The sequence below is a fragment of the Ursus maritimus genome, unplaced genomic scaffold, assembly GCF_017311325.1.
Source record: "Ursus maritimus isolate PB19 unplaced genomic scaffold, ASM1731132v1 scaffold_13, whole genome shotgun sequence".
Classification (NCBI taxonomy): domain Eukaryota; kingdom Metazoa; phylum Chordata; class Mammalia; order Carnivora; family Ursidae; genus Ursus; species Ursus maritimus.
The window spans coordinates 17567264-17593893 of NW_024423675.1; the positions used below are offsets into that span (position 1 = coordinate 17567264).

Genomic DNA, 26630 nt, shown 5'->3' on the forward strand with positions numbered 1-26630 from the left:
CCTGGGCTGAGCTCTCGGCGCGGCTCCGGCGAGTCCAGGTGTGGCCACGCCCCCCTTCAGCAGCTGGTGGGAGTGAATCAGACGAATGGGAAATCTGCAGCAGGGAGGGGAAAGGAGCCTCCGGTCTGGTTAACACAGACTGAAAGTGCTGCGGTGACACTCAGCCCTCCAGTGCTGCGGAGAGGCAGAGCAGCGCGGCACCTGTCCGCCGCGGAGAGCCGGGACGCGGGCGCCGGGGCGGCCGTAGAAAAGGAGGGACGGCCGAGGTGCGCGTCAGTCCTCAGCCCGCGAGGGGACGCGGAGGAAATGTGGACTGTGTAGAGATGAGCGACACTTCTCTCAGATGTTGGATATTTGCTTGGAAAAGCGTGTGGGTACGACCTTGGTAAGGAACTTGATCTTGTTTTTAATTCTGAATTGATCAGAAATTGTTGTTGTTGTTGTTGTTGTTGTTGTTAGCGTAGTCGCAGTAGAAACCAGAACTCCTTCTGCTTTAGGGCTCTTAGAACTGTCAAGCATTTATAAGACTTTTTCCTTATAAATCATTAACCCTTTCAGTTCGAGGCATAATTGTCAATTCATTGAAATTTCGGTAGTGGCTCCTGCCCACCCCCGTCAACAAAGTGACTTCTCCGAGTTGGCTTCATTTTAAAATTTTGCTTTATTTTAACATTTATTTGGCATCATGACTCTACATGTTAGAACAAAATAAAAACAAGCAAGTTTGTCTAAATCGTCACTCAGGAAAGACAACTTTGCATCTGACTTCTTTTTAAAAGACCATCGTATTCAGGGAAGAAAAGAATGAAAACCACTTTGAAGGACTTGTACGGAGAGCTGTGTTTACATTCTAAGGGGGACACGTTCTTACATGGAAATGATACCCATGTCCCTACTTTTTAGCAAACATCGTATGGGAAAGCGTTGCAGAAGTTGTTTACCTTTTTTTCTCTTTGGAAAGCACTTTTCCTGAGTGTGAGGGGGGATTTGCGGGAACATCCTTATCCGTTTACAAGTGGAAGCAAGAGCCTGTCCTCTGAGTCTTCTATATTTGTTATAACTTTAGTTACAGTAAACTGAAGCACATCAGTGACTTCTGGGAATTTGTACACTTTCAGATTTAAGTGGAAAGTGCTATTTGTAGCTGAGGGCTCCTAAAGGAATTCTCTCCAGGGAATGCTATTGAACAGTTTTATGCTTTGTTTTTGCTTTTTCAATTTGGCGTGAGATGCCCACCAGTCAAAGGAGACTGCCAGGAGTAGTCCCCCTTTGCCCATTTTTCCTCCTCTTTTTCCTGTGCTCCCAAACCGTTTCTGAAAAGCTGCAGCTCAGGGATGCTGGCAGGATGCAACCCTTTCAGTCTTCCCTGTGAGAGGATGAAAGGGAGCGCGCAGCAGAGGAGGGGGGGCGGCGAGTTGTTTTGAAAGTTGTTTTGCGTTGGGAGCTGGTGGGAAAGTTCAGTCTTCCCCATTTGGAAAAGGCCGGCTGGGTTCCGCTCCTGCCCCACACGCGCTTTCCATTTTTAGCTTCATTCAGAGGCAGACAGAGCTCCTTCCTCTTCCTCTCCTTGTTTGTGACACTTTTCTGAGGCAGCTTTTCCACAGCGCTGAGGGTCTGGCGGCCATGACCCCAGGAGTTCTGGGACCTAGGCCTGAGCGCCCGCAGCATTCTTCTGCTGGGAGAGGTAAAGCCGGGGTTGTTTGGAGGTGGTTCTTTTTTCTTTTTTCTTTTTTTTCCTCCTTTCCTCCCCCAGTGAGTTTGCCACACTCCTTTCTTTCTTTCTTTCTTTCTTTCTTTCTTTCTTTCTTTCTTTCTTTCTTAAGAACTAAGACACTCCTTTCTTTCTTTCTTTCTTTCTTTCTTTCTTTCTTTCTTTCTTTCTTTCTTTCTTAAGAACTAAGTAAGAGCAGCATTTTAAAACCTTGCTTCGCCAAGGCAGTCTTCTTTATACGGCTTTTTGGCTCTTGCTCAACTGTACCAGGCACTCTGCATCTGCTTTTCAAGTCTTCAGACTACTGTATTAGTCATAGCCTCTCGGTCGGAGCCACAGGACAATGGGGATTAAAGGCCTTTTCCCGTCTCTTCCAGGCTGCCCCGAAGTGTAGCTCCAGCGCTGTGAGGTTTCCAGGGTTCCCCGACGGGACCATGAAAATGGACATGGAGGACGCCGATATGACGCTCTGGACAGAGGCCGAGTTTGAAGAGAAGTGTACCTATATCGTGAACGACCACCCCTGGGATTGCGGCGCCGACGGAGGGACGGCAGTTCAGGCAGAGGCATCCCTACCCAGGAATCTGCTTTTCAAATATGCCACAAACAGCAAAGAGGTAAGCCTCTGGCTTCTTGCTGAAGAAGACTGGCACCTGACGCCAAATCTCCCTACTGCTTGCCCTTGCGACCTCCTAGTTCTGTGAGAATCCGTAAGCATCAGTAAATAATTGATTACTTAATTCACTTCTTCCATTGCTTTCTCTGTCCCTAAGTCCTTCTCATTTCCTCCAGCCCTCAACTGTTCCATCCTAATTAGCAAACAGTTAAATCTTTTGGCAAGCTGACACCTCTTGGCAAAGCCCAACGGCAGCACAAGGTGGGCGAACTTGCCAGCAACCTTCGAGAAAGCCACTGCCCACCCTGGCCTCGCTGACCCTGGACCTCCAGGTGTACCGTGGCTTTTGAGGGAGAAAACTTTCTTAGAAAAAAAAGTTCTTCATGTTTCTTTTGTCTCCTTTTGGTCATTAGATGGCTTTATTCTTTTTAATGAGCCAGCTTTATTAGCTGGGTTTCTAAAATTGTTCTCAAAACCTTGACGTGTTTATGAACTGAAGTGATGGTATAAGCCAAGAGGTTCGTGTCAAAGTGTCCTCTGCCTGGATGACTTCAGAGCTACCCACTGTTTATCTGCGGCAGCTCCTTGGCTCTGGCTGGGCTGGCAGGCCGATTCCTTATTGGCCTCTGAAGTGGGTACACTCTTTGTTGTTTCAAAGGGGCTGGAAACCCAAACTTGGAACGAGCAAAGGATTTGTGTTTACCCTTTTATATAACGATTATAGCTAGGCGTGATGTTTAGCTGTGAAATAACTTGCAGAACCACCTCTTGTTTTGAGAATTCAGCTACTGCAGTAGTCCCTACTAGTCTCTACAGCGGAGCTGAGTTGAGGGAATTGACCCCCCAACAGACTTCCCACCACCAGGACTACCATAGGTCACTGTCATTTCTGTTGCTGCCTTCAGCAAGAAGTGATTCCTTGCCGTAGGAATCCATGACTTGATGCTGGGACTATTCATTAGAGCCATGTCAGATCACTTTTCCTTCTTCCCCAAGGAACAGTATTTGAAGGAGTCGGGGGAGCCTGTTGTTTGGGAAATACTTTGTCTCTTTCCTGTTTGTGTGTCTGAGTTCAGTGTTTTTGGTGAGGGGGAGACACAGCTGTCTAAAATTAAATAGAGCAGCTCTGCTTTGAGTTTCATTAAAGCTTAACTTTTTTTTTTTCCTGCTGGAAGAATAGAGGCAGATTTTATAAAAAACAAAATTTAAATTGTAGCTGTACATGAACATTAACGAACAATTTAACCCCAGAGGTCGGCCCTTAATTACACCTCTTTCTGAGAGTAACACTCTTTTCAGTAGAAAGCCTCATAATACGTGGCCCGTGGAATCAATGTAGGATTTGTTTGGCTATTTAAGGTTTGGCTGTGGCTTTAGAAGGTGTAGTGTGTTTTTCCCCATATCACATTTGACCAAATAGTGGTGTGTTCCCAGGGTTCATTTGTGCCGTGTTGCCCTGTCGTGCCCAGTGGACTGAAATAAAGACCTCTATTCTATGGGTCATCTTTTTGCCTTTTCGTCCTATAATGTTCTTATCTCTGTTCAGCTCTTAGCTTGTTTTTCGATTTCCAACATTCTACTTAAAATCATAGCTAAATAAAGTAGTGCCTTCGGATCATTAGTCCAAGGTTCAGAAAGACAGTCACTTACCCAAGATGTGGAGTTAGAAGCCCGAGGCAGGACTAGGAGCAAAGTTCTTCTGACTTCCCCAGTCAGTGCTTCTTTGATTATGCTGCACTGGCCCCTCTTGGTGTCACTGTGGTTTTATTTATCGTCTTTACATCTTTCAGGCCGATCCTTTATTAAGCTTGCTTGGTTTTTTTTTTTTCCCCTGAACATATAACTTCCTATTTCAGTATGTTCATATAGTGCCTTGTATCCCTAAAGCGGGTCCTTCAAAACTAACCTAATAAGAGATCAGGGTCCTCCTGTTCTATTTCCCCATATTTTATTTAACTAAAACATTGAGTAACACATCTCCTGTTCCTAATCATAAAAGCAACCAGGAAGCCACCTCGAATGTAATGCCGTCTTACACTTATTCTGGAATTTGTACCTATTTTTCTGTTTCTTTCTCCTACCTTTCTGCACTTTGGGAAAGGACAGCTCCCTTACGGACGTGAAAGCGTCACATGCAAGTGAGCCATTGAGGGTGTGATTCCTGAAAGCCAGTTCTCAAACAGAAACCTTCGGGATGGATGAAATGTTTACACTGACATTATTCGGATAGTTCTTTCAGTCGCACCAGCCATGGAAAGAGGGGGAAAAAAGCCTCTCTATATGGGGTTTTTATCTCACTGGTTGATCTTGCCCTTCTTTATATGTTTTCATTTAAGTAACAGAAGATGTTACACTGTGTACTGTTGTGCTGACATACTTGGGGATTTTTTTAAACAAGACCATTTTTCATTATGAATTTGTGCTATGTGTCAGCACCTTTTTTTTTCTTTTGGTTTAAAAACAAAACATACGAACCAAATTTCTGATCTCGACCCTCATTTTTAGATTTGGTTTAGAATCATTCTGCACCTTTAATGAGCCTGTTCTTACTTCCTATTTCCAGAATTCAAACCAAATATAGACATACTATTCAAAACTTTTAAAACCTTTTTTAACTGAGGGGTTATTCTTTTAGGGGGGATTTTCCCCTTGTCCTCCTGAAATAATCTTTTGTGAATACATGAATACAGACAGATCAATTTAAACAGTTATATTTTAGAAGCAGTGGCCTGTATCGAGTTTGCTTATATTCAAGAGGCACGGTGGCTCTAAGTCTGACCTCCGAGAGTCATGTGGTGATAAACATCAGACCAATGATGGGGACTCACCGAATGTCTATTTTGATTGAAGTCCATTATTAACTCAAGCCATCTGTAAAAAGTATCTCTCCATAACATGCAATTCCCTCTTCTTCCTACTGCCTTTTATTTGTGAGGCAATGTAGCAAGGCATTTCCCTGTTTCCTTTAATATAAAGATAATTAAGGAGGAAATCTTCCAAAAACATCTCCATCCATCCCACTCCCTTAAAAAAAAAAAAAAATGAAGTGAATTACAAGCTAAAGTCTTAGTCCAGAACAGAGTTCTCGTCATCTCAATGCAAATATCCTTGTATTCAAAATAGAATTTTAATCGAATAAGTCATTTTTATGGGGGTGGATTCGGGGAGGGGAAGAGATAGCTAGTAATTAAAATCATCTTAATGTAATTTGGGATGAGGATGCTCATACCACATTTAAACCTGAATAATGTTTCTGCTTAAAGCCCTCTGCTATGTGTGTGTTTGTAGATCCCCTAAAGGAGGAATTGCTTTAAAAAAAAATACCAAGTTCATATTCTCCTTGATATCAGACTTAAATTCAGCAACCCCCATCCTAAGTTGTGAAATCTTCATTTTTGTACAATGAAAAACAAGCCCTTTTTTTGTCTGGAAGGCTCAGACATCAGGGTGTGTGCTCTAACTGAGGCCACTGACAGAGACAGATCTGCCCAAGTGGTGGAAGGGCTTGTGGGGCGGCAAGAGAGGAGGGAAGCAAGTGTGGAGGCCAGGGTCTTCTCCCAGATAGGGTTATGGAAGGCACACAGACAGCAGCCTGCCCCTAGTAATAATTCTTTAGGACCCTGGTCAGTTCCTGTGAAGTTTCCTTCTTGAGCTCAGGTGAACACATTCTTAATTAGTCTTTTTAGCACTGTGAAGCCCAAGGCACAGCCAGATTCCTCTGTCTCGCGTGCTTGCTCCAGGGGTAGAATGTTGTTGGCTAAGATTCACATCTGGATCTTTCTGGGGCAAGAGGGAGACTAGGACTTGGTCTTCCACTTCCCATTAAAAACAACCTTGGTTCCTATTCCCCCTCCACAGTTACCCAGCGGAGCGCTGTAATCTTAGAATTGCAGCTCCTATGTCCTCTTTGAATAATGTCTCAGACATGGATTTGAGATGAAGGTATTTATCCTGTACTAAAGTGCTGGGCTAGGAATGGATAGAGATGGTATTTAAGCTATACAATTCCTTCCAGCCTTGAAATTCTATTATTTTGTGTCTCTGTGTATCCACTTTATGTGCGTTTATGTGTTCCCGATAGCTCTGTGTATAATGGAACTGAAAATAATAGGTTTCTGTCCCACTTGTAAAGATAATCTAATATTGAGTCTCTTTGGCTCTTTTTTTTTTTTCTTTTAATTACGAAATACTCACCACAGTAAGTGTAGGTTCTTTTATTTGTTTGGGGCTTGAGGATTTTCATAGACTTCTCTTCCACCACAGACCCTCCTCTTTTTAATTGTTCTTCTGTCTTGCCTACTTAATTGCCTTTGTAAGGTTATAGATGGCAAGTACTGTCCTCAGGCTTCCTCAGTGACTTGCTTATAGTTGTTCTCAAATAGGTGCTGGGTGGTTACTTCTGCCAATTCTTTTGTAGAAATAAGATTCAGGTCGATTTCTTTTGGGCCATAAGAAAGTCTTGTGTGTTTTCTTAGTGTAAGATTGATAGATGAGAACCAAGAGGCCTATTGGTTTAAAAAAAGAGCAATTCGGAAGAAAAAAAACCTGACCTCAATGTAATGCTACTTGTTGGTAATCAAGCTCTGACTCCCAAGACACTGCCTGCAAGAGACTATAATTTAAAACAAAGTTGATGAACCAGTTGAGTACCTTTCTTTAAATTACTGCTTTAAAGTAGATATGTTGAAAATATCAACTGCTAATTATTGGCTCACCAACAAATGACATTATTTGTTTTTCCTGTTTGTCATTTTAATATTATGGAATAATCACTCGAATGTGAATGCCAAATGATTTGTGTCACAGAAGTCAATTCCATGAATTTTTCAAATTATTTAGGTTCAATAATGTATCATAAATAATGAGCCTCTGCATAAGTAAGTCTACTTAAGCTTTAGTACATATTTTTATCTCAAAACTGCTCTGAGCTTCTCCTGTCCCCAGTAGTTTTACTGCCAGCAAATACCAGTAACGATGAACGATGAACGGTATTGAAAGGGCACGTAGGTGTAAATGAAGGCAGAGGAGGGGGATGAGGCGAACATCTGCTTTTGTCAGCTCTGCCAGAAATTCGTAAAGTACCAAAAATAACGCTTTAGTTCACAACCTTGTTTCAACTTGTGCTAGGTGTAGGAAATTTTCTTTTTCTTTCTTTCTTTTTTTCTTTTCTTTTCTCTTCTCTTTTCTTTTCTTTCTTTTCTTTTCTTTTCTTTTCTTTTCTTTTCTTTTCTTTTCTTTTCTTTTCTTTTCTTTTCTTTCTTTCTTTGTCTTCTTTCTTTCTTTTTTTCTGTCTTCCCAGTCTGGGTATGCTCCACTGGCTTGTATATTGAATACTAAATTGCTAAAAAAACCAAAAAACAAAAAATATTGATTGATAAGAAATGTAAATGAGAAAGATTGGAGTGTTACAACCATGGAGATGTACTTATTCCATATCCATTTAAACAGGTTTTAAGTTCTTGATGAGATTTATTGACATATCACTGTGTATCACAACCAAAATCTGAGATTGCACGGTGCACATTTATTGATACATGTATTTGGACCTACCACGGCAGGTCCACAATTATACAGGAGCCATCAGACTTAGTAAAACCTGGAAGCAAATATTCTCTTTTACCTCCCCTCTTGGTCCGTTTTGGTAAGGTATCCAATAAGTAATTTGTAGGTAATTTTGGACAAAAAATAAAATAAAAATGGGAAAGTGACTGAATAAAAACCGACACAAAACTGTAACTGCAAAATGTTGCAGAGGACTACTTACAGAGGAGTTCTTTTGAATAGTGATGAATTGCTTCCTGATTCGTGGTTGGTGATTTTTTTTCACTCCCTTAAAGAAATTTACGATCAAGGAGGAACTGGCATAGTTAACATGTTTCTTTAGCAAGGCCCTAGTGTGATACATCCAGTCTGAGAAGGTCATTTCCTCAGATCTTAGAACCCACAGCTCTCAGAACCCACAGCTCCCCTCAGTATAAATTCCATTTCAAAGGATGACTTTTGACCACTGTTGAGTAGAAGATGCTAGGGGAGAACAAAGTTGCTTGAAAGATCTTTCTTCTATTAAAGAGAACTTATAAGCTATGAAAAAAAAAAAAACCAACCTCATCTGGAATGAAAAAAAATATAATGTGTTTTGCTTCTGGTTCCTTAGGTCTTTGTGGAACAACCAAAGAGCATTATTTTGGTTTCTGAGGTTAAAACTATTTTATTCCCCTCAAGCATGCTGTGTTTATGGTTTGATGAAGAAGGAGAAATAAGAAACTAGGAGCAGGCTGTCATAGTTTAATCTTGACCATTTAATTCTGCAGTATCTGATTCTAAAATCAGATAAAACAGAATGGCTACCCTCTCTGTTCTTCTAGTATGAAAAGTAATAATAAAAATGAAAAAGTCACCAGAGTAATCCTTTAGACTATTTTAATGCTTGGTTGGGTATTTGCTTGTGATCTGGGAGCTTAAAAGATGCTTTCCCCTTAAGATGAAGCTTGTTGTTAAGATTATGTTGGCACCATTGATATCTGCTCTCCATGTCATAATTTTGTCACTGTTGATTGTATTATCACTTGACAATTCGATTCAACAAAAACGTCAGTTAATATTTCACAGTTGACATAATTATTTCATGTTTTATCCCCTTTAGGTTATCGGAGTGGTGAGTAAAGAATACATACCAAAGGGAACACGTTTTGGACCTCTAATAGGTGAAATCTACACCAGTGATACTGTTCCCAAGAACGCCAACAGGATATATTTCTGGCGGGTAAGTAGGGAACATTTTTTCAGACTCCTTAAGAATTAAGGAAAAAGATGGAGCCAGAATTGCTGGGTCACTTCCTTTTTCAACCTGTACTGGGGCTAACCACAACTATTCAGGGCCCCTGTGGACACAGGGAGTTGTAAGCAAATGGGATTGAAACTGGTTGATTGTTTGGCTCTAGAAATGCAGCCTGTAGGTGATTAGGGATGGAGATATGGACTGTATGTGAATCTTAATTTTTGCAATTCATTAGAGCTTTGTGATGAAAGGAAACAGTTTGCTGCTTGCTTCAAGGGTAGGTTCATTTGCATTTCTCTGCAAGGAAGTAGTAATGAGTCACCAAGCCTTAGATTTCACCCCTTCTTGATTTCTTGCTGAGTTAACTTTAATTGAATGGAAGAGTAATCGTAAATGAATTAGCTTGAAAATAAATGCCATTAAGGAAGGATGGGTAGAAGATGCCACTAGGGGAATGGAGATGACTGGGACTGGTCTTGCATCTGCATCAGAAAACTGTTGGGTTTGACAGTTTGTGCATTACTCCCATAGCATAAGGGAAGTGCTTACAATCATGTGAGAGCATAAACGTCTGGCTAATACAATGTCCTTTGGGATATCAGGATTAGAAAGGACCTCAACGATGAACTAATAGATGGAGTTTTTGAATAAAGGACCCTGAATTAGAAGGGAACAGAGACAAAAATTAGACTGTTTTCCATCTTCCCATAGATCTCTCTAGGATATTCACTTTTCTCAATTAGAAAATAAGGACATGCTTACTAAATTTAAAAGTAATTTTTTAATACATACTTGCATAAAATATACATGACTACCAGGGAACCATTATTTGAATTCTTTTGAGAAACAGCTGCATGGTAACAACAAGAACTGGATTATACTTACTTTGGCCAGTTTTTACCTACCATGCTTATATCTTTTGGAGAAGTATCTTTATAAAAGACTTCTATTTGGGGGATCATTCAGAAGCTGTTCCATAGAAACAGGATTTTTTTTTTTTAATCCAGCAAGTTTTGTTTTTTAGAACTTTATTTTACTATTTTCCAAACAAGAGAAAGCACTAAGAATTGTGTGCTCACAATTTTTATTTAATAATTACACATGCTTAAAATATATTTACTTTGTGACATACAGTGGGCAAAATGTCAGTGAGTGCATTTTTGCCTTTATGGCCAATAAAGTCTTCTCAGAAGCGAGCCACAGAGGTGTGTAATTCTTGGAGTCAAAAGTCTGAATTAACGCAATCCAGCATGAGACTTTTTAATGCATGATCATTTTTTAAAACGGCAAGAAATACCTAAGAACCTGCTATCTCTGTCCCAGTTCCCTGGTTCATTAACGATTCACCCTAAGTAACTGAAACGCTTTCCTTGGGAGGACTTATTTGAATCAGTCTTTCACATACAGAGGATATCGTAGGAGAAAACTCCCCACATGTTGTTAAAAGCATCCTGATTTTGCTGGCAGGAATATGAACATCTGTTGTAAGGAAAGAAAAAGTTTCATGCAAATTACACAGTCAAAGAAGAGTAGGGATGTTCAAGTTGAGAAACCAGTGACATTTCTTGTAACTGTACTATGAGTCAGCACATTTTTTAATCTTCCTGATAATATATGGCAGTGTAGTGAGGTGAGAAGGAGCAGTGTTCATTTGACGTACGCATTATTTTATTTTCGTGTGTGTGTGTACGTATGACTTCATGGCACAAACGTTTCTGTTTTTAAATGAGGATACAGTAAATCGTAATCCAGGGAAGGCTGACTGGAATCCCACACCCGTAGCTTTAGAAAGCAGTCTCCGCCCAGCGAAGAGTACAGAACGATGGAACCCCATGTTCCTGGAAGTTTGCACATCAGAGTAAACAAACTTGAAAACCCCTCTTGATAGCAGAATTCACCCAGCCTTGTTCCATTTTCTCTTAACAAAACACACCGCAAAAGCTCTCACAAGCTGCTTTGATGAAGCCACATGTATTTCCCCCTTCACAATTTACAGGAAGTTACTCTTAAAAGAAAGTGATTCTGGTGTTTACTGCCCGTGTTAAAGGGACAGAGTTCCTTTTTGTTTCTGATAACGTGTGAGTGAAATACAGACACGATTTATAGAGTATCACAGTCAGTATGTGACTAGGAACAAAGCCATAACCTGCTGTCCGGTTAGAGCAAAATTTCTGCTACGAACAGTGCCCTACTACTTGAAGACGACAAGTTGCAGATAACCAGGTATTGATTGTAGACGGATAAGGAAATTTCTTAAGTCTGAAGAAAAAGTGGTACACCTTAAAAAGAGGGAGAGAGAAACTTTCCGTGGTAGGGTGAGGAGTTTGTTTATAAAGTAGTTGCAGCAAGACTGTATGTTTTAATTTTTCATATTCTTACCTCTGCCTTTTTACCAACTGTAGCCTAAGTGCATCTGTTAACCAGAAGTACTATTACTGGGAGGCAAACTTTGAATTGTTCCTTATGCGTTGCCTTTAAAGAACAACACAGTTTTCTTCCTGTTCTTTTTCGAAAAACACATGCCTATGGCTCTGTGAGTGGTGTTTTAGCCAACCACCTTACAGATAAGAGGGTTCCCTCTCCCCTCCTTGGCTTAAAAGAGAAGTGCAAGGCTGAACATGTTTATCAAGAGGAAAAGTGACTTCTTAGTCGACTGTCAAATCCTGGCTTCTGTCCCGGTGTTCACTTTGTTATGGCAGGTGAAGTTCACCTTTGCCCCACCCAGTGTTTCCACAAAAAGGCAGGGTTCCAAGTATTCATATGAACAAGTGTTACTTCTGGACTTGGAGGCTTGGGGGTGGAGGATGTTTGCATAGTTGAAGCCTTGGGCGGGGGTGTAGGAAACGGCAAGTACAGAGGCCATAGAAAAAGTTGAGAGACTCAGTTTGACGTATTCGGTTGGCTTGGTCTTCTACCCAGTGACTCAAAGCATTCAAAGTCAGCATAATCGGAACTAAAGTTAGTAGCTTCGCCCATTTGCCGCTCACGGCTGTAGCAAAAGTAATACTCCCTGGTGGTTTGATCCGTCCGAGGCAGCTCCTTAAATGAAATGTGGTGTTTCGTTCTTCTGTCATTTTTCCCCAAACACGAAAAGATGATAAAACTGAAATGGAAAAGGTAACTGACAAAGTGTGCCTTACCTGTTTCCGTCCTGATTTCTGCTGATTCAAGACTACTCTGGCTAAACCGATTTCATTCTTTTTCTAAGTGGGCAACAGGGAATGAGAACTCACACGCGGGACTTGCCGTGTTTATTCTTAGAGGTGCCGGGGAAGTTTTCCCTTGCTTTGGGCTGACTTTCTTTTACACGTCTGTCTTTTCATTTGGACAGATCTATTCCAGAGGCGAGCTTCTCCACTTCATCGATGGCTTTAATGAGGAGAAAAGCAACTGGATGCGCTATGTGAATCCGGCGCACTCTGCCCGGGAGCAAAATCTGGCTGCGTGTCAGAACGGGATGAACATCTACTTCTACACCATTAAGCCCATCCCTGCCAACCAGGAGCTTCTTGTGTGGTATTGTCGGGACTTTGCAGAGAGGCTTCACTACCCTTATCCCGGAGAGCTGACAATGATGAATCTCAGTAAGTGGATTATAGAACAAAAAAATAAATAAATAAAAAATGCCAGTAATGTCAGTTCTGCCCCTAGGAGCTAATAGCATGTTTAATTATATGGCTTCATTTGTTGGGTCAAGTAGGTGGCTTTCAACAAGGGACGAGGAAAAGGGAAAAAATGTGTTTTAGTCCCTGTTCCCCATTATGAAACCTGATTGTGTAAAATATTAAAAGCTATTTTGAGTGTTTAATTCAGAAAGTTACAGGAAGAAATATATGTCCAATTCTAATCTTTCCAAAAGGGGGCAGGTAGGAGTATAAAAGGGATTGGTCCTGACATGCCTAGTATATAAGGTAGAGCCCTTGTTTGTGGTGATCTCTTGGTGCTTATAAATGTGTGTCGGAGTATTGTAGAGATGTATTTTGGGTTGTCAACGTGTGGTCTGATGTAGAACATATCAGATTGTTTCTCGAAAAACTCACAGCTATACTTTTTAAAATATTATTCTAAGTGGATAACTCTAAAGATTTTATATCGTAGCTTCCTTCTTGAAGGCAAAAGCCTAATTATCTAACCTCTTGAACACTATTACAGTAGCCAGCTATCACTTTATTTTAACAAATTCTCCGTTCTTTAGGTTAATAAGCTTTTACTTTTTTATTTGGTTGAAGTTAGTGTCACAACCCCTCTGCAAAGGGCTACCTCCTTTTAGTCATTTTCAAGTCATCTCCGGGAACAATTTAAGAATGACCATAAAACTCCAATCTGTTGTAATTATGGTTGTGTGTTCTTGGTTAGACTGCTACGTTTTAAGGAAGTTTTTAACATTAGATCCTTTTGGTGTAAAAGTTTTGGCATCTAAATTTTTGAAATTTTTGTAACTTTTTGTTTTGATATGATTTCAAACTTAAGGAAAAGTTGCAAAAATAATACAAAGAATTCCCAGATACTTTTTACCCAGATTCACCAATTGTTGATAACGCAGTCTTCTTTGCTTTATCTGAAGGCTCAGTTGTTTTAGTTTTCATTTCTACCTTTGAAACATTTGGAATGAATGTTAATTTTAACATAAATTCGAATTTTGACTTCAACTTTAGGACCAATTAACAAACCCATTACCCGTCAGGGGTAAGGGCAGGATAAGCCAACCCTGCAGCTAGTTGTTGCTTACTTGATCTCCCTACGATCTCAATATTGTATTTGCAGTCTTCTGAAAAGCTGGGACAATAAAAGCTTATGAATCTCTCTCTCCGGATCACCTTTCAAGTTTCCATTCGTGGTCCTCTCTCTCTCTCACACAAACACACACACTCAGCACACCCTTGAGCTTTAGGAAGAGGTCTTGGAATAATTGGGAACAAGCCGGCTTCCAACATGAGCATGAGGGATGAATCAGGTCGTGACCAAAGGTGTCAGTTCTTTTCCCTCACGTCTCTTCCGAGCTCCTAAGAGTCTGCCATACGCGCTGAGCATCCCAGGAGCCATTCAGCTGTTTTGGCATCTGCACGTGCCAGGCCCACCGCGCAGGGCTTGGTGGTAAAAGACAGCTTATATTCTAGCAGAGCCTTTCACAGGAAGACATGCTGCTTCTTCCTGACTTTCTCAGCATTGCAAGTCACTTGTTTTTGAGGGTCTCTTTACATTCCTTGAGCTTCATCATTCATGGATTCAGAGAAAGACCTTGGTTGGCTTTTTTGTTTTTTCAAACAGTAACTCCATTGGAAGTAACCTATCCCAGTGACTTTGTTTCGTGGATTCAGAGAAAGACCTTGGTTGTGTTTTTTTGTTTTTTTTCCCAAACTGTAACCCCATTTGAAGTGACCCATCCCAGTGACTTTGCACCAACCATGAAGAAGCTTTTTCACCTACATCCTTCACCCGGTGTGGTTTCAAAGGCCCTGCATTTTTATTCCCCGAAAAAAAGGCTTTGCACAGTATTTAAGATTTAAGTGCTTATTCTCTGTGTTTAGAGCAACTTCCTTGTATACTGTGAAATGACACTTTTGTTTCCACAAATGTCCCTTTTTATTTATGCAGACTTTTTTTTCTAAATGGCGGCTTAACATTTTCAGGGGCCCTTTCTTTGTCCAGTATTCATAGGAAAGAAGGAGAGTGAACAAATAACCAGTCACATTAAGCCAAGACTCCTGCTGCCGATTGTGAAACCAGTTGTCTTAGGTGTGGTAACTGATGATTGAGCCTCTGATCAGGAAAATTTCCACTCTTTCATCAGGCCTAATAGGTAGATTGTGTCTTCAAATGAGTTGTGTTGGGTTTCCATGCTTCAAGCACAATAGAGGTCTGTGCCAGAATCTCCATGAGGACTTTAAATGGCAGTGATGGTTCAATTGGTAGAATTTTGAGAAGAGATTCGAATTAAACTGAGGTAAAAATAATAAGGAGCCAGAAATCACAAATTGGCATTTTTTAAAAAAACAAAAGGAGTAGAAACTATTAAATTTAACTCATACCCCTCCCAAGTTTTTTGGTATTTTTTTCCTATGTATCTAACCAACCCATCTAGAAAACAGTTGACCAAATTATAGACTTCTAAATGTTAATCTGCTTTCTCAGTTTCAGTTGAAAACAGACTTTGTTTTGCCTACTGCAGAACTTCTAGGTTCTTTCTTGTAGTCTTGGGGGTTCTTATTATAGATCGAAAATGTGAGTCGGCATAATTAAGCCATTCAGAGCCTTCAGAAGCAGTTCACTCTTGAAATGACTCCGTCCGCCTACAGCCATTTAAGATTTAAGAACAAAAACAGATCTTGATTTTCTTCTTCATGTTAACTCAAGCTGCTGCTGAGTGGGAGAGTCAGAAATGACACCAGCTCTACTGATTACTCAGCTGCTGAAGGATGATTTTTTAAAATGTACCTTCACATAGATTCCATGACTTCCACCTTAGAATATCTTTGGGGGCTAACGTTTCCCTCTTGATATTGTTTTGGAGGAAGATAGAAATTTATATCTATGGAGCATAAGAGATACCAAACATTGATTGTGGATTTACTATATGCTGGGCCCTGTGCTAAGTATTTTGCATAGAAAATTATAGATTCTGACTTTCTGTTTGTTGGCCCAGTCATTAGCTTTGTTTTTAGTTTAATAATCGAATTATTAAGGTACCTAGTGAGAACACCTGACTAAATAGGAGGGACGGTGCTACTGATGGAAGCGCGCTTCTTGCTTATGGTCTTAATCTGTTGAACTTTAGAACCAAGAGAGTATTGAAGCCACTGGAAAAATTACGAGACTGAGGTGTAATTTGCCACATGAAAATGGTGAAGTTTCTGTGCGTTTTCTGAGGGTGCCATCTTTTTTTAAATGTGGGCCTACAAGGGTGCCTCCAGATTGTTCTTTTTCACCTCCATAAAATTCCTTCCTGTGGCTGTGAGATGCCTCGCCTATCAGTTTCCCAACTTAGTTGTCTCTCTTCCTTTACCATTTCAGCTTTAAAAAACAAAAGTGACAATTTGAACTTCCTGCCTGCTGGGCCTCACTGAAAGACTGATATTGGCCCGATAAGGGGTTATTTATTTTGGTTTAGCGGCTTCAGAAATCCCTCTCCCTCAACAAGCTTTCCATCACTGCCCCCATCAGCATCTTCCCTGATAGTGTCTTGGCTGTGTTTATTCTGGGGCTGCTGGCTCACCCGGGAGTAACTGATAACAGCTAGCAGGAGATAACATTCTCCGAGGGCCTCTCAAACTGGAATCGAATCCCTCAAGCCTGTCAGTCCAGAGAATGGATTTGAAGAGTTCGGAATCTGGACTTCCACAGAGTTCATTTCTAGACCTATCAGATATCAAGCCTGGAGTGCTTTCTCAGTGAAATCAAACAGAAACTTTTTTTTTTTTTGAGACAAGGAATGATACTTTTACAGAGGCTTCAGCATGGTCCCCCAAACCTGTCCCCTTCCGGTGCTGAAGCCAAGAGCTCCCCTGCCTCCCAAGGCATCTGCACACATGGCTGGCTCATGCCTTCAACCTACTCCTGCTTGTGGGGCAGCTGTTCAGTTGGAGTGATTGTCCTCTGATAACCAGAGCTCCAGCGAAGCAGCATATGTTTTACTTTTGATTTCCAGGGAAGGCCGAGCGGGGAGTTTTTGGTGTTCCTGCACTGACTGGTGTTTTCCCAAAGGCCTCGTTTGTTCCTTGTGTTTGGAGGGGCAGGGCTGGTGATGGCCTGGAGAGTCTGGAACCGTCCTCATCGCTGCTGTTTCTAAATAGTGTATTTACCGAGTAATAATATAGAATAAATGCTTTCATCTTAGCTGCCTGTTTTCTTTGGTGCTCTAAGTAATTGAACTGGCTCGGGAAGTGCCTGTTGTGGTTTGGCAGAGATGAGTATGTCACGCCTTGTGATTCCAGGGGACAGCATTGCTGGGAGCCTGGTTAGACCAGACAGAACCTTGGTGCCATTCTTGTGTTGTCAGCAACTTGAGGGGAAGGGGTGGCATCCACTTTGCTAATCTATTTGGCATAGGCAGCTTGAACAGAGTTTTATCTAATTCATATTAAACAAGAATCGAGGCAAAAACTGATGACTGCTTGTTACTTGAAATGAGTCTTAATCTTTCACATCTAGTTCGCAGGGTGTGCTGATTTCCTTTCGGTACACTGTGAACATCAGAATGACTTTTATTAACCTCTGACACCCCCACCCCAGGATTTTTCCACCCCATTTTAATGGAAGCTCTCCTGTTCTAGCTTGAACAGCACTTTTCCATCATACGGTTTTTACTAGTAGAAACAAAATAATCCAGACGGTGCTCTTCATTCAAGATGTTGTCACTGTCCCCGTTTTGCCCAGAAGGAAATGGAGCGGTGTGTTTGAGCGAGTGGCCCCGAGCCCTCTAGAATGAGAGGGCGTTGAGAAGCCAGGTGTGTCTCGCTTGTGGCCAGCTGGCGCTCAGGTTTTCTCAAGGAGAGAGCAGCTTTGGCAATTTCACTTCAGTTCTCTATAACCCTTTGAGTAACCGTCCTTTCTGTATTTCAGCACAAACCCAGAGCCATCCAAAGCAGCCCAGCACTGAGAAAAATGAACTGTGCCCCAAGAATGTCCCAAAGAGAGAATACAGCGTGAAAGAAATCCTGAAATTGGACTCCCACCCCTCCAAAGGAAAGGACTGTTACCGTTCCAACATTTCACCCTTCGCTTCAGAAAAGGAGGCTGACGACTTCCGAAAAAACGGGAGCCCCGAAATGCCCTTCTACCCTCGGGTGGTTTACCCCATCCGGGCCCCTCTGCCAGAGGACTTTTTGAAAGCCTATGGGATGGAGAGGCCTACCTACATCACTCACTCCCCCATCCCGTCCTCCACGACCCCGAGCCCCTCGGCGAGAAGCAGCCCCGACCAAAGCCTCAAAAGCTGCAGCCCGCACAGCAGCCCGGGGAACACGGTGTCGCCCCTGGCGCCCTGCCCTCCAGACCACCGGGACTCCTACGCCTACTTGAACGCCCCCTACGGCCCCGAAGGCTTGGGCTCCTACCCCGGGTACGCGCCAGCCCCGCACCTGCCCCCGGCCTTCATCCCGTCCTACAACGCCCACTACCCCAAGTTCCTTCTGCCCCCCTACGGCGTGAATTGCAACGGCCTGGGCGCCGTGGGCAACATGGGCGGCGTGGGCAACCTGAGCCTCTTCCCCAGGCTGTACCCGGTCTACGGGAGCCTCCTGGGCGGCGGCGGCCTGCCCCACCCCCTGCTCAGCCCAGCCTCCCTGCCCAGCTCGCTGCCCTCGGACCGGGCCCGCAGGCCGCTGCAACCCGACCACGCGCGCGAGGTGCTCGTCCCGGCGCCGCACAGTGCCTTCTCCCTCCCCGGGGCGGCCGCCAGCATGAAGGACAGGGCGAGCAGCCCCACCAGCGGGTCGCCCACGGCCGGCACGGCCGCCTCGGCGGAGCACGTGGTGCAGCCCAAAGCTACCTCAGCGGCGCTGGCGGCCCCCGGCAGTGACGAAGCCATGAATCTCATTAAAAACAAAAGAAATATGACCGGCTACAAGACACTGCCGTACCCCCTGAAGAAGCAGAATGGCAAGATTAAGTATGAATGCAACGTTTGCGCCAAGACGTTCGGCCAGCTCTCAAACCTGAAGGTAGGCCTCGCAGCGGGCGCAGCCGGCGGTGCGCGTGCGCGGCGGTGCGGCTCGCTCGGCGCGGTGAGGCGGCGCTTTTGCGACAGTGTGAGCCTCGGGCCGGGAGTAGTCGATTGGGGAGGGGGGGGCTTTGCTGTTGCCATTTCCGGCTGTGTGACTTCCGACTAACTACTTCTCAGCGGAGTTTCTTCAGAATAATGGAGATGTGGGGTTTGGGCTGCAAGATCAGTTTAAAGCCCTGCTGGCCTGTGATTTCTGTTCCTTTGGCTCAACCAAAACGAAGCGTTCTGAAAACATTGGGGCTCTGTTTGTTCGGGTTAAGCTTTAACTTGATGGTTCTCTTAAGATGTCTGCATCATAAATGCCTGAGTCCTTGAGCAAAATGTGAGGTCTCCCCACCGACTGAGAGCAGGGCTAACGCACGTGGCTTCTTTCCAGGTCCACCTCAGAGTGCACAGCGGAGAACGGCCTTTCAAATGCCAGACTTGCAACAAGGGCTTTACTCAGCTTGCCCACCTGCAGAAACACTACCTGGTACACACGGGAGAGAAGCCACACGAATGCCAGGTGGGCAGTGTTTTGTGGTAGAAATTTTAACCTTTGTAGAAAATGTCCCAGAAGCGGTCTCCCCGTGTCATAGAGCCCACAGTTTAAACCAACACAGGAATTCTGCCTGGCCACGGGCTGGTAGCCCTGTACCTGCTGATGAGCAGAGATGATGACACAGCCAGCTTCCAGTGGGTGGAAAATGGCAGGAGGAAGTAAACACCTCCTCGTGTGCAGTGTGCCCACATCGCCCTGTTTGCTTAATGCCACACCATAGGTGCCACGGGGAGGCTTCTCGTCTCACAGGTTGCTGGGCATTGGTATGTAAGCTTGCCCTTCCCACTGGCAGCTCCTAATTCTCCGCTCTTCCCGTCTCCCGTCTCTGCCCTCTTGCCCACACTGTAGGTTTGCCACAAGCGATTTAGCAGCACCAGCAATCTCAAGACCCACCTGCGACTCCACTCTGGAGAGAAACCTTACCAGTGCAAGGTGTGCCCTGCCAAATTCACCCAGTTTGTGCACCTGAAACTCCACAAGCGCCTACACACCCGGGAGCGGCCCCACAAGTGTGCCCATTGCCACAAGAGCTACATCCATCTCTGCAGCCTCAAGGTCCACCTGAAGGGGAACTGTCCCGTGGCCCCAGCCACGGGGATGCCTTTGGAGGATCTGACCCGGATCAACGAAGAAATCGAGAAGTTTGACATCAGTGACAATGCCGACCGGCTCGAGGACATGGAGGACAACATCGATGTGACCTCTGTGGTGGAGAAAGAAATTCTGGCTGTGGTCAGAAAAGAGAAAGAAGAAACTGGCCTGAAAGTGTCTTTGCAAAGAAACATGGGGAATGGACTCCTCTCAGGGTGTAGCCTTTATGAGTCATCAGACCCATCCCTCATGAAGTTGGCTCACAGCAACCCACTACCTCTGGGGCCTGTAAAGGTCAAACAGGAAACAGTTGAACCAATGGATCCTTAAGATTTTCAGAAAACAAAAAGTGTTTTAGTTTTGTTTCTTAACTTATGACTTGGCAAGTCAGGGTGCCTGTAGCAAATGCTTGTACATAATTCCAGTTCTGCAAAGCTCTCCTGACGGCAGATGGTTTCCCCTCACCTCTCTGGAATTAAAGAAGGAACTCCAAAGTTACCGAAATCTCAGGGTATAAATGAGGCAAAGACAATATATATACATATTATATATACTTATTTACACCCCCATCTATATATTTGAACCTGTGTATTTTGAATATTTGTGTGGATATGTTTGCATAGCCTTCCCATTGCTAAGACTATTGCCTAGCCATAATTATTTTTTCAATGATAATCCTTCATAATTTATTATACAATTTATCATTCAAAAAGCAATAATTAAAAAAGTTTACAATGACTGGAAAAATTCCTTGTAATTTGAGTTATAAATGTTATATTTTTGTCTTGTGGCCATTCTTTGTAGATAATTTCTGCACATCTGTTTAAGTACCTACGATTTAGTAAACAAATACATTACTTCAGTTGACCTCCCTCTATAATAATGGTTTGGAAATGAGGTTTGGTATTGCCAAAGTTAGACAGTTGGTGTGTTAACTCATTAGATCTGTCATTTGAACAGCATTGTATAACTTGGGGGGAAATGTGTGCAGAATTACCCAATAATAACTTCAGTAGAAGAAACAAGAAAGGGAATCTTATATATTTCTGTGGATAGTTCAGATTCTTTTCCCCCAGCCACGGATTTACCAGAAAGGAGACAAGAAGGCTTTGCCAACCCCCTTTCTCTCCAAAAAGCAGGGTCACCCCACCCCCAGGGTCACATGGCCATTCAGAGTGGTCACGTGACCTTTGCATCCCAATGTATTATCTGAAAATGTGAATAAGACAAAATGCCATGTTTAAAACCACTGCAAAATATTCCCAAAGCACAGGTGGTTTTGTATGTGTGAGGTTTGGGGGCTTGAGTCTGGGTGTTGTTTCTGTTATTGGGGTTTTTTTTGTTGTTGTTGTTATGTCAAAATTGCACAAACATGGTGCTCTACCAGGAAGGATTTGAGGTAGATAGGCTCAGGCCACACTTTAAAAACAAAAACAAAAACAAAAAAATGAAAAACGGGTATTCTTGTTGTCTTAGGGTAAAAGCAGGCAATGCACATTCCTATCCCCAACACATCAATTGTATTTTGTTCTGTAAAACTCAGATTTTCCTCAGTATTTGTGTTTTTACATTTTATGGTTAATTTAATTAAAGATGAAAGGGCATTGCAAAGCTGTTCAACAACAATTACCTCATTGAGTGTGTCCAGTAGTGCAGGAAGTGATGTCTTATCTAATGATTTGCTACTCTAGAGGAGAAACCCAAGTGTGCTCCGGAAAGATAGAATGTGTGCCATTCTGTCTTTTACTCTGCTAAGCCCAAAGATTACATGTCAGCATTCAAGGTGTAGCAAAGAATGATGTATATTTATAAATCTATTTATACCACTATACCATGTGTATATATAATATATTTATAACCACTTAAATTGTGAGCCAAACCATGTAAAAGAACCTACCTTTCCCAAGGGCAAAAAGAAAAATCCTTTCTGAGGCTTTGCTTAACACTTGATGACCTCACTATCACATTGGTGAGCTTGGGCACCTCCTTGCTATTGTAAGAGACCCCAAAACCTTGGTGCAAAGATGGGGACTGCATAACAACCAGGGAGAGGGAGATTCACCATCTTGCACCAGGAAGGGCAGTTGAAGATGGCTTTCTTTTTGTTTTGCCACATTATGATTATGTGGTCACACCCAAGTCACGGAAATAAAGTCCCATTACTCCCTTTACCATTGTTAATTTTTCTCTCTCTTCCTCTCCTTCCTTCCTAACTGATGCATCACTAATCAGTCTGGTTTCTATATTCAGCCTTTTATTGATGGCGACTACTGTCAACCTGCAGTAAAGAACGAACTAAGAGAATCCAGGGAAACCTCAGAGCCTTACTGATCTGTTTCTCTAAGTGTTAAAACTGACAATTTTGTATGGATCAGTGCTGTACCAACACAGTCCTTATTTGTAGGTAAACCAAAGCATCGCACACTGACATTGACACCAAATACTTTTTGGTTCTGCTCATTTGTTCTCTTCTTTTCCCTTCTGTGCTTTCTTATTTGTGGGAATTTTTATGAAGACCCGCGTGGCTTGAGACTTCTTGATTCTCTTTACCATTTGACTTTCCCTCGTAGGCCTCTTACATGTGAATGTTGAGCCCACAATCAACAGTGGTTTTTATTTTTTTCCTCTAATCAAAGTTAAAACTGACCAAAGTTATTGGCTTTTTACTTTGCTAGAACAACAAACTATCTTATGTTTACGTACTGGTTTACATTGTTATTTATGTGCAAATTGTCAAAATGTAAATTAAATATAAATGTTCATGCTTTACCAACGCTTGTCTAGTGTCTTCAGTGAAGGGCCAGTGAAGCGACATGTTAGGGAACACTTCCGAACACGACAGTGTTTGCCTCTCTCCTGCCCCGCCCACCGTCCCCAGCAGCAGCGAGTCCCGCATCCCCCACCTCCATTGGGGACCACTCTTGGGAATGATCTGAATTGTTGATCTGTTTTCTCTCGTAAGTGAACAGTTTAAGATTTTTCAATTATGAGCTATAAAAGTGTTCTCTAGGGAAAGCATTTCAAATATTAGTAATGGATTTTGTTTGTCTGTTTTACTCTATTGACAGGGTTGGGGTGGTGAGGAGGTAAGGAAGACTTGGATCCTTAGCCTTCCTACCTCATGGCAGCATGTACATGGTGTGTGTGTGTGTGTGTGTGTGTGTGTGTGTGTGTGTGTAAACCCAACTGACTCAGGGGTGAGGAGTCCTGAGGAAAACTTGAGTTGAGGAGCGACACTTGGCCCGGTGAGGACGACGTTTCCGCTTCCGTAGCTAACACTGAGCATGCCGCAGGGAATAAGCTCTCCCATGCTTCTGCATAGTCTTCCTGCTCTACATCCCATGGTATTTTTTTCCCTTCACATCTTAGCTCGGAAAGTAGATCTGCCACTTGTTCATTTAAAGTGAATTTCAAGACAGCTGTTGTTTTACCAGAATCTGGGCATTGTGAGGGTGAAACCCAGAGACATGCTGGAATGGCCATGCAGTCCCAGCTGTCATGTGGTGGGGAAGGGTCTATTTGCTTGTCCATGGAGGTCCAGAAACTAACCTGTCTCCAGGTACAAATACATTTGAGTCTCGTTTGGTAGATACGAATAGGAGATGTTTTTAGAAAACTTAATGTCCTCAATGAAAAAAATCTAAAAGTCCCTTACAAATAGTGTTCGTGCTTGCCATGTCGTCTATTACCAAGTTCATGGTTCCATGTTCATGCTGGCCGCATGTTAGGAATAGTGCACCTTCTTACATTTGGATACTCGAAACTGCCCAATGTTTTTTTTTTTTTCCCTTCATGTTTCTTCTTTATATTCACTTAAACATCTGTGCCAAGAATTTGAAATGCTGCCAACATGTAACTGTGGAGTTAAGAAAACCAGAACCCCATTGTCATAAACGTGCCAAATGGTGCTGGTTGCACTACTAAATTCTACAGAACCGTTGTGGTAATAATTTTTCAAAACAAAGCCCAATAAGATTCAGAGTGTAACAGTTACTACCATAAATCATAGTTCTTTACTTGGCAAAGCATGCCTTTTTTTTTCTTGAGAGTTCTGTATCTTGGGAACTCTTGTGGACTTAGCTGTTTAATGAAACATTACATGAAAAGATAATATGCACTAGGAGCTCAAGTCCACCCAGCTGACATCCACACAGTTGGATCAAGGCTTCATGCAGCTGTTTCCAGGGCAAGGCAAGACTGAAGAAGTCAACTTTTTCTGAGTCTTAACCTTAAAATAAATCTCTGTGCTGAAGTAATACATTCAATTCCCCACCATAAGGGGATATACAGAATATACAGTTCCATGGGAGTTTATGGGCACATTTCTAGATTATTTCTTCCCTTGGAAATATGTTTAGGACCCCTAAGTTTGTGTAAGTGAGCTCATTCCTCGTGTGTGTGTGTGTGTGTGTGTGTGCGTGTATAGCCTTCTCTAAAAGGAGATAAGGAGCAAAGGCCAGAGCCTTGAAAGTAATTGGAGGCACATGGTGGAGGATTCCTGATGTAAAACCAGGCCTCAAGGATAATCTGGTCTAGAAAGGAAGGGTGTACCACAGAGAGTGGCAACTTAAAAAAACAAACAGACAAACGAATGAACAGGAGAGAAGTTACATAGAATGTGATCCTTGAACCAATCCGGAAGACACTTCCACTTCCTTTGGGAGACCTTGAGAACTTTGTCCATAACATGTCCATTTCATTATAGACTTCTGACCAGAAGCAATCAGATCATTCTGAGCACTGGCTATCTCTCTGGAGTCCACTTCTGGGTGTACAGCAGCTGCAAGAAACGTTTCAGGACTTACAGATAATTCTCCCCTCACTTCCTTTTCCAAACTTCAAGTCCTCAGAACCCCCCAGTCCATTTGCTCAAAGTGTTGCTGACAGCTGCTCCTGAAATGAGAAGTGATTTTAATCTCAATACAGCCTTAATTATGTAATTTAGGCATTTAGGCAGAAAAAAAAAAAAACACAGCAAGATTCCAAAAAGTTATTTTTAACCTGATTTATGCAAATACGCTCCATGCCCAGTTTCACAAAATACTGTAAACTAACAAGCCCTCTCCCAGTTTGCTTTTCCTTCCAGGTTTGACAAGTAATGAACCAGAGCTGGCCACATGTACATTTCCCTCTCCAAATTTAAGATAGAAGCTTTTATTTAGTATAAATGTGAACATAGTCACCTTATAGTTTTCTCCTGCCCCGGTTAAGAAAGAGGACGTAACAGGTAAGTGCCAATGGTTAATTTTCATGAGAATTCTTCAGCGTATTAACGAAAGGTGGTTGTTTTCATGGACTTGTGGCAAACCTTCCCATCTTGAGGTATGTGAAGACCTCACCTGTGGATGAAAGCAACCAGCAGTTCTCCACCGCAGGTGAAGAGCAGAGCACAGACAATCCATTAAACCATAGCAGAGGGGACATGGGTTTAAATCACAGAGACTAGCACTTTCCGTTAGGCTTGGTATCGCAAAGGTTCCTTTCCATGGGAGGGAGGGAGTAGAGTCTCCTTCCTGGGAGGACTTAGAGAGAAGTCAGCTTGTTTGAAAGCACAGGATGTGCAAGATACTCTCACAAGCCCTTCTGAGGCCTGTAATTCAAAGATTTCTACCGACCTTAGAAATGATTGAATGACGGGACAAGATGGGTACAAGGTTTTGGTAGAGAACTTGAGTTGCCTTAATGTTCTTGAGGCCTCCTAGGAAACCACACACACACACACACACACACACACACACGTGTAGGTGTGTGTGTGTGTATGTATATACAACACCTATATATGTTACTATACATATATAACTATATATACACATCTCTGGAAGGCAGATCTGAAGAGCTTGTCTAATTCTGAGGATGAGTCCATGATTCTGTGAAAGGAAGTGCATTATTTTGTAAAATACTTGCAAATACATTCCACAGTTGAGTTCTTCTCAGGGATTCTGAAAGGGAAGGGAGAACGAGACGCAGTCCACTCTCATCTGGCACCTGGCGCTCTGCAAAGCGACCTCCGGGTCGCAGCCCTGCAGTGCACTGACTCCTTGGGAAGAGCAGGGACCAGCGCCTCCCCACTCCTCCCCTCAGCACAGCTTGGCTTTCCCCCACGCCCTCCGTTCCATGTAACCCCTTCCTGGACCCCCACCCCCACCCCCATTAGTACAAGTAACCTGGTAGTGACTTGCTGTAAGACCAACCAACGAAGAATCATTAATGGGATAATTTAACTCCTCCTTCCGAGGTTCCCCAGGCGGGGATTTAAAAATAGACCCAAACGGAGACCATGAGTGCCCATTCTGGTGGACAGAACTGGGACCGGCGACACTGAGTTCTAGCCCAGGGTCAGCCCCTGGTTACCTGTGGGCTCTTAACAGAGTCCTGGCTTCTCTGGGCCTCAGTTTCCTGACCCACAAAATGAAAGAGTTGGTCCCGGGGCATCTTCCCCCTCTTTCAGAAATATTATATCTCATTGTATGCTAAGATTCCATCGTTTTCTCTTATTTCCTTTTAGTTTGTTTTCCTTGGAACTCTGATTGTTGCTATAGGCAGATATTTGTAATTTAGAGAGCAGATGTCCTAGAAAATGGAAATGAGGGGCAGGCTTGTATGGAAACCACTGTTGTGGCTTCTTTTGGCAAAAAGATTGGGCTCGCAAAGGTCCTGCTAATTTGTGAGAAC

General features: G+C 42.9%; 1 protein-coding gene across 3 annotated transcripts; it reads left to right on the forward strand.

Annotated features, from left to right (window-relative positions):
• Positions 1-22727, forward strand: PRDM1 (PR/SET domain 1). 3 transcript variants are annotated; one of them, XM_040627581.1, is made up of 7 exons: positions 1-385; positions 2089-2328; positions 8971-9090; positions 12437-12689; positions 17665-18764; positions 19203-19331; positions 19716-22727. In XM_040627581.1, exons 1-7 carry the CDS (start codon positions 344-346, stop codon positions 20286-20288), a joined length of 2457 nt encoding a protein of 818 aa, XP_040483515.1. In that variant the 5' UTR covers positions 1-343; the 3' UTR covers positions 20289-22727. The 3 variants fall into 3 exon arrangements, with proteins under 3 accessions (XP_040483515.1, XP_040483517.1, XP_040483516.1); XM_040627583.1 differs by lacking the exons at positions 1-385; positions 2089-2328; positions 8971-9090 and adding an exon at positions 11163-11328; XM_040627582.1 differs by lacking the exons at positions 1-385; positions 2089-2328; positions 8971-9090 and adding an exon at positions 11350-12222.
• The last annotated feature ends 3903 nt before the right edge of the window (positions 22728-26630 follow it).

Coding starts and splice junctions, on each gene's coding strand:
- PRDM1 (XM_040627581.1), top strand. CDS start 344: ATGTTGGATATTTGCTTGGAAAAGCGTGTGGGTACGACCTTG. Junction 9,091..12,436: donor ACAGGATATATTTCTGGCGG/GTAAGTAGGGAA, acceptor TCATTTGGACAG/ATCTATTCCAGAGGCGAGCT. Junction 19,332..19,715: donor AGAAGCCACACGAATGCCAG/GTGGGCAGTGTT, acceptor CCCACACTGTAG/GTTTGCCACAAGCGATTTAG.